The sequence below is a fragment of the Nyctereutes procyonoides genome, unplaced genomic scaffold, assembly GCF_905146905.1.
Source record: "Nyctereutes procyonoides isolate TBG_1078 unplaced genomic scaffold, NYPRO_anot_genome, whole genome shotgun sequence".
Taxonomy (NCBI): domain Eukaryota; kingdom Metazoa; phylum Chordata; class Mammalia; order Carnivora; family Canidae; genus Nyctereutes; species Nyctereutes procyonoides.
Genome location: NW_026575047.1, coordinates 38,748,334 through 38,757,825, shown reverse-complemented (window position 1 = coordinate 38,757,825; position 9,492 = coordinate 38,748,334). Strand labels below are relative to the sequence as shown.

The following is a 9,492-nucleotide window of genomic DNA, read 5'->3' as shown; positions in this document are numbered from 1 at the left end:
AGACCTGCAGTGGGCGCGCCTAGTCCGTTCCCACAGGGACCTGCAGGGGGCGCGCGGCGGAGGACGCCGAGGGCGGCCGGCCCGCGCCCCGACCGCAGCAGAAGTGCGCGAGGTCGGCGGTCATCAGGGCCACGAGCAGCACGGTATAGAGGCTCAGGGCGAGGAGCGGGCCCCTGCCCCTGTAGGAGAGGGGACAGTCTCAGGGTGCTGGTCCCAGCCGCATGCTCGCTGCTGCGGCTGTTGGTTACAGAGCCTCTGAGAGTCCGGAAGAACCTCGGGACACCCCTCTCCCCGGATAAATATAGGGTTAGCAAATAGAAATTCAGGAGGCTCACAGGTGCCGTGGAGCCATCCATACACAGATTCAGTTTTGAAAACCCCGATCATGATGGGTGTAATCCATGGACTACAAGATCCTCGCAGTTTGTCATCTGTCCCACCCCACCCCATCCCCACAGTGCATGCTGTGGCTCCCTGTTACCTGCCAACACAGCCCCCTTTCCCTTCACGCAACTGTTTGTAATTATGTATTCACGCGACTTTCTATTTGAGGCCGGCCCCTCCACCAGTCTGTACGCTACATGCTTCCCGCCTCAGAATTTAAAAAACAGAGTTCCAGATGCTGGAACACCTGTCAGTGTCCCAGGGGCTCTGGGGCTTCGAGTTCTCACCTGAGAATGGGTGGGGACGGAACGGCGGACTGGTTGACCTGGTACAAGGCCTCAAATTCAGCCCGGGTGCAGCAGTAGCCCCCTGCAGCCTGCAGGTGGCAGCAGTAGGCTTCCTCCGGGGTGTCAGAGAGCCGAGGACAGAAGAAACCGGGGTAGTGGCGGCCATCAGCATCCCAGGTGGTCTGGCACAAGTGGGGGTGGTGGGCCAATGCTGGAGGGAGACAGGCAAGAATGGTCTACCCACACCCAACTCCAACCCTTCTAGAGAGTGAAAAGGGTCAGCCATCATCAAAAGGGCAAACTCCCTCCCAGCTCCCCAGGAAGGGACCTGAAGAGGGGTGCCGGCAGAGGGGACTACTATACCTGAGAGAGAGGTCGGCAGAGCAGGTGTCACCCAGTTCTGGAGGAGCAGCAGCCCTCCTGTCAGGCCAGTCAGCAACAGGCCCAGCCTCCTCTGAAAGGCCATGAGAGGTCATCTCCACCTCAGCCCTGGTCTCAGGAACCCCAACATCTCTCTAATCCATGGCTGCAGACAGTAAGGAAATAAAAATCAAAACCACAAGCCTCCTGGGTGCCATTAACACAAACCCAAAGCTTCTGTCACAGACCTCTAGAGAGAGATAAAAGTGACTGAGTTTTTGTCTTCTGTTGGAAAATGTGGGGACTGGGTCTCCCAGCTGCCTGAGGTTTTCTGAGCTGAACAGGAAAAGGTTCAGAAGACTAGAGAAGTTGAGCCATTAGCCTGGAGAAGAGACAAGCATGTAGAACCAGAGATGTTTCTCTCTCCCCACTCTCAATTTCCAGGCTGCTTTGGAAGCCCTGGGAATTCTAGTCATTACATTTCAGGCCCCAGGGAGCTCAGTTACAGCGTTTGGAGCTTCCCTCCCTAACTTCTGCATCATGACAACCACAAAGACTCGCTGAAAAACAAGGGCAAGTCCTTCCATTGACTTTCCCCTTGAGCCCTTGTCTGCCTCAGCTACATAAAAGCTACCAATCTGATGGGAGCACTATACTTCGCAAACCGATTCACAGGAAAAGTTCTTCCGGGGTCTCCAGGTCTCTCTTGCCCCTTAAGCCTCATAGATGCCATCTGCTGAGACAAGGAATTTCTCTAGAAGACCCAAGGCCCCCAGCCAGGAGTGTTCAGTGTTATCCTAGAGTCCATCGAGATCTGACAATCTCATCCTCCCAGGACAGCATGACAACAGTTATCATCTGAGGGGTCCCACAGCAGGTGCCTAGGGACTGAAGCAGGCACACTTACGGCACAAGAAAAACACACCGCACCTGAGAACACAGAAGACAGTCCTTGCAGAAACATCACTGCTGCCTGAGAGTCTAAACCTGAAGCAATCAGGCAGGCTTCTAGTGTAGGCTTCAATTTCTAGAAGGTCAGACCCAAGGATCTTCTGGGCCCAAAGGTGAGGCTCCCATGCCAATACCAACCAGTCCCATCCATGCAGGGAAAAACATTTTTAGAACACTTTGAGAATTTTCAGAGGACTGACATTGAAGATTGTCTTTTTACGGGACTAGAGGATCCTCCTGGGAGAGGTGGTCTTTGACCCCGGGAGGCTAGGTGAACTGCCCTTCCTCCAGGATACCATAGTCCCCTGTGTCTTCCAGCCCTGGATCCAGCACACTGGGAGAACACTGTCTTATTGCTTGTGTGTCTTCCTCCTCCTTCCTCCTTCCTCCTTCCTCCTTCCAGGGGCTGCGATGCTGAGGCAGCTCCCCACACCGGTTGCTCTCTCCGCCGGGATATCCGCTCCAGAGAAATGTCAGGCTCCACGGTCACTCCGGCCTCCGCGCGCAAGGGGGCGCTGTGGACGCTCCGCCTGGGCTTCCGGGACGTCGGCCGCCCGCCCCACCTGCGCGATGGGCTCCGAGGCCGCGCAGTTGGTGGAGGCTGCGGACTTCGCGGCTCGCAAGCACCGACTGCAGCGGCGGAAGGACCCCGAAGGGACCCCCTACATCAACCACCCTATCGGTGGGCGCACCGCCCCTGGAGCAGCCGCAGCGGCGTATAGGGGGTGGGGACCAGGAAGGGAACGCGCAGGGCCTCAGTCTCATTGAGCACCAGCTCTGTCCCAGGCTTTGTGCCGGGCGCTTGTTGTGTTTAAGCCTCACAACAACCCGGGGCGGCAGGCATGATTGTTCCTCTGCACCGCTGACACCCACAGAGAGTAAAGGTCATCTGGCTAGTGAGAGGTCACGTCTGGCTCTGCAAAATCCACAACGCGCAGCCCGGGAACTCCCTGAGGTCTGACTTCCTGCTTTGCCCCGTCAGGTGTGGCTCGGATCCTGACCCATGAGGCGGGCATCACTGACATTGTGGTGTTACAGGTAACTCCCCTCGTTCTCTACTCGGACGGTTAGGGTGGGCGTCAAGGGGCCCCACTCAGCCCCGGGCACTCCTTGGCTGGCCCACAGGGCTGAGTGGAAGCCTGTGCCCCAGGCAGCCCTGCTCCACGACACAGTGGAGGACACAGACACCACCTTGGATGAGGTGGAGCTGCACTTTGGGACACAAGTGCGACGTTTGGTAGAGGAAGTAACGGATGACAAGACTCTGCCCAAGTTGGAGAGAAAGCGGCTGCAGGTGGAGCAGGCACCCCATAGCAGTCCCGCGGCTAAACTGGTGAAGCTGGCAGACAAGCTGTACAATCTGAGAGATCTGAATCGCTGCACCCCAGAGGGTACGCCGCCCACACACACACACACCGCCCCTGCTCTGAGGGAAAAGGGAGGGATGTCCACCTTCTGGAGGCACAGGTTGGTTAGTTCCTGTGGGGGGCGGGGAAAGAGCCCGGGCATTCTTGTTGACTCCCCAAACTAATCCTACTAGATCACTCTGTTCTTTCACACCATAGAAGTGCAATAACGGGGCCAAGGGGGAAGTTTTCAGGACAGATCCCATCAGGAGCTCCTCTGGTGGCCCTGCACCAAGCCCTCCAGGAAGTGGGTACAATCTGGTGTTATCTTGGGTGCCATATGAGCAGTGTTATGTCCATTCTCCTGCAGGATGGTCTGAACATCGGGTCCAGGAGTACTTCGAGTGGGCAGCACACGTGGTGAAGGGGCTCCAGGGAACAAACCGGCCGCTGGAGGAGGCTCTAAAGCAGCTGTTTAAGGAGCGGGGACTGACACTCTGAGCAGGGCTGGGAGCCATCGGGGGCCGGGACCCCAACCTTGGCCCGGCCAGAAAGGATTCCTATTCTGGCCTTTCGGGGTCTCTCCATCTCCCTCCCTGATTGGTTCCAGCCCAGGTTTCAGAGGCCAAAGGACACCTGTCTCTTCTCACTCTGAATGTGTTCTGCCTACTAAGCTGAGCCCTGGATTGTGGAAATCAGATGCAGCCCGTCCATTCCTCATGCACCGACTGCCCTTTCTCCAGACCTCTGGTCTGTTTGCTCTTCTGCACCGGCCAACTCCGGCCCCTCAGGGACTTGGGCTTCTGGAAACACTAGCTCATAAGTCATTATGGAAAATAAAGTGTTTTGGGTGAAGCTCTTAAGTTCTTGCTGCTCCTTTCCCAGCCTGCCGAGGGTGTGTGTGTGGGGGACTGGTAGGCGAGATACCTAGCCCCTCTGATGGCGTGCCCCCAGTGACAGGTCCCTCGGCTTGAGGGCCTCGGATCCCCCCGCCCCCCCCCCCCCACTGAGCCTGGTTTCCTTATCAGTCAGATAGGCTATGTAATTACTAGGGTTAGACTCTGCGACGTCCCAGAGGGAGCCCGCACATGGGTGCTCAAGAAATGGTAGTAGTCTTCCTCCATTAGAAAGTTGGGCGGGATGACACGTTTTGGAGAGGAATGCCACCTGCTTACCAGCAGCAAGAAACCAGGGCCGGTGTGGGTGGAGAGGGTACTGCGAGTTCTTCACACCCCAGACCGCTCGGGAAGCTCGCCGCGGTTCGCAGCCCAGCCCACATCTCAGCCCGATCACTCCGCGGTTCCTTCGGTTGCTAAGTGACACGAACTTCTGGGCGCCTCCGAAAGTGGCTCCGGAGCGGCCCCGCCTTCGGAGCCCTATGGGGGGCGGGTTCGGGAAGACGCAACTAGCCGCTAGGTGGTGTCCGGGTGCAGCGACCGGAGCACCTGAGGCTTATTAGCCCCTTGGAATAGGCGCACCTGGGAATGAGCCAGTTGTTTGGTCACAGGCCATCTCGTGCTAGATTACGTGTTCTCTACCCAAAGGCCCCAGTGCAGTTTCTGCAGGGAAAAATGGTCAGGGGCCACCAGAAGGTGGCCTTCCAAGAAGGAAATGAGTTTCAGAATGGGGCCAGGTACACGGATCAGTGAAGTTCAAAGTTCAGTGTAATCCTCTTAAGGTAGGCCAGGATGGGCTATGTTTTGGAGAATTTTGATTTTAGTTTTTTTAATAAATTGGGAGGTGATAGGATTACAGGGTTTTAAAAAACTTTATTCCTTACACTTATATATATTTACATAATAAATATTAATACATTTAATAGTATATTAGCAAATATACCTTACATTTTAATATAGTATATTTGCTAATATACTATTAATATGTATATAATATGCCTGCAGTTTTTTATATATATTTATGTAGTATTTAATTACCTAACAAAACCTATAATACATCTGCAACTTGTAAGTGGCCTAAAATTGAGGTTTCAGGACATTTAATAAAAATCTTGTTACAGGGATCCTTGGGTGGCTCAGCAGTTTGGCGCCTGCCTTTGGCCCAGGGCGTGATCCTGGAGTCCCAGGATCTAATCCCACGTCGGGCTCCAGGCATGGAGCCTGTTTCTCCTTCTGCCTGTGTCTCTGCCTCTCTCTCTCTCTCTCTCTCTCTCTCTCTCTCTGTGTCTATCATGATTAAATAAATAAATCTTAAAAAAAAAATCTTGTTACAGGGTGCTTGATTTTTTTTTAAGATTTTGTTTTTATTTAAAACATGATAGACATAGAGAGAGAGAGGCAGAGATACAGGCTGAGGGAGATGCAGGCTCCACGAAGGGAGCCCAACTTGGGACTTGATCCCTAGATCCCAGGACCGCGTCCTGGGCCAAAGACAGGTGCCAAACTGCTGAGCCACCCAGGGAACCCAGGTACTTGATGTTTTACAAAAAAACCTCACGGGTGTTACTTCATCTGTTCTATATGATAACCAGACAAGGTAGTGCAGGGCAGGGATATTGTTCTCATTTTATAGACATGAAATGTGAAGCTCAGGGAGATGAGAAGACTTGTTAATGGTCAAACAGATGGAGGAGTGATGGAATGAGGACCACAGTTCCCCTCTCTTTTTTCACACTATTGAACCTTAAAGTTTTTTTTATTTCCTTTTTTTGGGGTTAAGATTTTATATATTTATTCGAGATAGCACAAGTGGGAGAGGGGACAGAGGGAGAAGCTGACTTCCTGTTGAGCAGGGCACAGGATGCGGGGCTCCATCCCAGGATCCCAGGATCATGAACTGAGCTGAAGGCAGACACTTGACCCACTCAGCCACCCAGATGTCCCTACTTTTTTTTTTTTTTATGATTCACTTATTTTGAGAGAGAAGGAGAGAGAGAACAAGCAGTAGGCAGAGAGGGAGAGAAAATCCCAAGCAGACTCCTTGCTGAGCACACAGCCAGATGCAGGGCTCACTCTCACAACCCTGAGATCATGACCTGAGTCAAAACCAAGAGTCAGCTGCTTAACCAACTGCACCACGTAGGCCCTAGGCCCTACTTATTTTTAAGTAATCCTGACACCTAACGTGGGGCTCAAACTCACCCCCAGATCAAGAGTCACTGGCTCCACCCACTGAGCCAGCCTGGCATTCCCTACTGGCTTTTAAACCAGACAAAAGTGATCATAACAGGTCAGCTCCAACCACGAGTCATGGTAAAGATCAAGACTGAAGTGACTAGTGGAGCAGGATTATGAGTCTGAGGCCTCTCTACATAACCTGTTTGATTTGAGCCAATGTAGTAAATACTTGGTTTTTTTATAATTCAATATTTTTTAAAGATTTTTTTATTTGAGAGAGAGAGAATGAGGGGAGGGGGGCAGAAGGAGAGAATATTTAAACAGACTCTCCAGTGAGACAGAGCCTGACTTAGGGCTCAGTCTCACAATCCATGCATGAGATAATGACCTGAGCTAACATTGAGTCAGACACTTAACTGACTGAGCAACCCAGGCGCCCTTAATTCAATATATATTTTTTAAAAATCAGAAACTTAAATGTGGGAAGTACAGAATAAGTAACTTTTTTCCCCTGAGCCATTTGAGATTACAGGCATACCTCCAAGATATTGCAGGTTCAGTTTCAGACCATGACAATAAAAGCAATATCACAATAAAGCACATCAAATGAAAGTTCTAGTTTCCCAGTGTATATAAAAGTTATGTTTATACTGTAGTGTATTAAGTGTGCAATAGCATTAGGTCTTTAAAAAAAACTGTGTACCTTAATTTAAAAAATACTTCGTTGCCAAAAAACCCCACTAATCATCATCTGAGCCTTCAGTGAGCTGTAATCCCTTTTGCTGGTGGAGGACTTTACCTTATTGATGATTGTTGACTGATCAGGGTGGTGGTTGCTGAAGGTGGGATAGCTGTGGCAGTTTCTTAGAATAAGTTTGCCACATCAATTGACTCTTTTCACTAATGATTTCTCTATAGTGGACAATGCTGTTTGATAGCATTTTACCCATAGTAGAACTTCTTAAAATTTTTTAAGTAGGTTCCATGCCCAGCATGGAGCCCAATGCCATTGCAGGGCTTAAATTCACAACCCTGAGATCAAGACCTAGGCTGAGATCAAGAGTTGGACAACTGAGCCACCCAGGTGCCCCTAGAACTTCTTTTAAATAATCTCTATACTCCATATGGGGCTCAAGTTTACAACCCTAAGATCAAAAGTCACATGTTCTACCAGTTGAGCCACCCAGGCTCAGTAGAACTTTTTAAAATGAGAGTCAATCCAAGTTTATGTAATATTGTGAATCCTTTGCTGTCATTTCGACAATCTTCGTAATATCTTCACCAGTAGATCCCATCTCAAGAAACCACTTTGCTCATCCACAAGAAGCAGCTCCTCATCCATTCAAGTTTGATCATGAGATTTTAGCACTTCAGTCTCATCTTCAGGTTCCACTTCGAATCCTAATTCTCTTGCTGTTTTCCACCACATCTGCAGTGACTTCCTCCATGGAAGTCTTGAGCCCCTCAAAGTCATCCATGAGGTTAAGAATCAACTTTTCCAAATTGAAATCCTGTTAATGTTATTTTTATTTCTTACCGTGAGCCATGAATATTCTTAATGGCATCTTGAATGGTGAATCCTTTCTAGAATTATTGCCTTTGCTTTTGGTGTTGTAGCTATAGAATCATTGCCATAGTATCATGGAGATTTCCTCCTGTTTTCTTCTAAGAGTTTTATAGCTTTAGCTGTTACATTTGGGTCTTTGATCCATTTTAATTTTTGTATATGGTATAAGATAAGCTTCCAACTTCACTCTTTTATATGTGGATATCCAATTTTCCCCACACCATTTATTGAAAAGACTGTCCTTATAGTACCTATTTTGGAGTATTTTGTCATAAGTATGTATCACTCTCTTTTTTTAAAAATTTTAAGTCATTTCTACACCTAACATGGGCCTTGAACTTGCAACCCTAAGATCGAGTTGCATGGTTTACTGACAGCCAGCCAGGCACCCCTGTAACTTTTTCTTTAGCAATGCTTTTGAGATTTATCCATGTCAATGCACATAGATGTTTAGTTCATTCCTTTAAACTATGTCATAGTATTTCATTATTTGAATGGGCAGTATTTTCTTTATGCATTCCCTTTAAAAAAAATATTTAGGTAAGCTCTGCACCCGTTGTAGGGTTGGAACTCACAACCCCAAGATCAAGAGTCCTATGCTCTACCAACTGAACCAGCCAGGCACCCCTATGCATTCCGCTTTTTCATAGGTTTTGTTTCCAGCTTTTTACCACACCACATAATGCTCCAGTGAACATCCTCATCCTCATCCATTTCTTTGTGCATATGAATCATGAGATGTGCTTTTATTTCTTCTGAACAAGCACCCCTGGAATAATATCTAAAATTATTGTGATCTAGAATTTTCATTCATGCTTTTTGAATTATAGTTTACAGTCAATACTTATTAGGGTTTATACACCCTGGATTTTTTTTCTTTCAGAAAAACACCTTTTTTCTTCCACTGAAGTTTTGTGCACTGCAAATTCTTAGCCTTCCCATGTTTGGAATGCCATTTCTCCCACTCTGAATAGCAGTGCAGCTAATACCAGATGGAGTTGGCAGTTATGTTCTTGCAGTCTGAATGTACTATTTCATGGACTCCAGGTATCTATTGATGCTAACTAGATGTCTGCTGTCATTTTGGTGGTCTTTTGGAATTTCTTTGTGGTTGATTTTTAGGGTTTTATTTGCAAATATATGTCGGTGAGGATTTTTTTTTTTTTTGAAATGTCCCTTTCTTGAAACTTGACAAGCACTTTTCCTTCCGAGGACTCCTATATATCTATCTTCATTTCTTTCTTTTTTTTTTTATGATAGTCACAGAGAGAGAGAGAGAGAGAGGCAGAGACATAGGCAGAGGGAGAAGCAGGCTCCATGCACCGGGAGCCCGACGTGGGATTCGATCCCGGGTGTCCAGGATCGCGCCCTGGGCCAAAGGCAGGTGCCAAACCGCTGCGCCACCCAGGGATCCCTCTATCTTCATTTCTGAAGAATGCACCCACTTTCCTTTTGATGGTTTCCTCTTCCTTACTCACTGGTCTCTCCTAAACACACTACTAAACATTCTGTCCATGCTTCCA

At 49.0% G+C, this 9,492-nt stretch overlaps 2 protein-coding genes across 2 annotated transcripts; one reads left to right on the top strand and one right to left on the bottom strand.

Moving 5' to 3' along the window:
* Positions 1–16: 16 nt before the first annotated feature.
* Positions 17–2,067, bottom strand: LOC129510499 (protein shisa-like-1). The gene is made up of 4 exons (XM_055326711.1): positions 1,962–2,067; positions 1,035–1,197; positions 672–882; positions 17–179 (listed from the first exon to the last, which is right to left on the bottom strand). Exons 2-4 carry the CDS (start codon positions 1,135–1,137, stop codon positions 20–22), a joined length of 474 nt encoding a protein of 157 aa, XP_055182686.1. The 5' UTR covers positions 1,138–1,197; positions 1,962–2,067; the 3' UTR covers positions 17–19.
* A 455-nt stretch (positions 2,068–2,522) lies between these two features.
* HDDC3 (HD domain containing 3) lies at positions 2,523–4,191 on the top strand. Its single transcript, XM_055326509.1, has 4 exons — positions 2,523–2,664; positions 2,965–3,020; positions 3,133–3,373; positions 3,699–4,191. Exons 1-4 carry the CDS (start codon positions 2,553–2,555, stop codon positions 3,827–3,829), a joined length of 540 nt encoding a protein of 179 aa, XP_055182484.1. The 5' UTR covers positions 2,523–2,552; the 3' UTR covers positions 3,830–4,191.
* The last annotated feature ends 5,301 nt before the right edge of the window (positions 4,192–9,492 follow it).

Excerpts from the sequence above, each read along its gene's own strand:
- LOC129510499 (XM_055326711.1), bottom strand. The coding sequence starts at position 1,137 with ATGGCCTTTCAGAGGAGGCTGGGCCTGTTGCTGACTGGCCTGACAGGA. Across the intron at positions 883-1,034 it reads TCTGCCGACCTCTCTCTCAG|CATTGGCCCACCACCCCCAC; the intron begins GTATAGTAGTCC and ends GTCTCCCTCCAG. Across the intron at positions 180-671 it reads CCGTCCCCACCCATTCTCAG|GGGCAGGGGCCCGCTCCTCG; the intron begins GTGAGAACTCGA and ends CCTCTCCTACAG.
- HDDC3 (XM_055326509.1), top strand. The coding sequence starts at position 2,553 with ATGGGCTCCGAGGCCGCGCAGTTGGTGGAGGCTGCGGACTTCGCGGCT. Across the intron at positions 2,665-2,964 it reads CTACATCAACCACCCTATCG|GTGTGGCTCGGATCCTGACC; the intron begins GTGGGCGCACCG and ends TTGCCCCGTCAG. Across the intron at positions 3,021-3,132 it reads CTGACATTGTGGTGTTACAG|GCAGCCCTGCTCCACGACAC; the intron begins GTAACTCCCCTC and ends CCTGTGCCCCAG.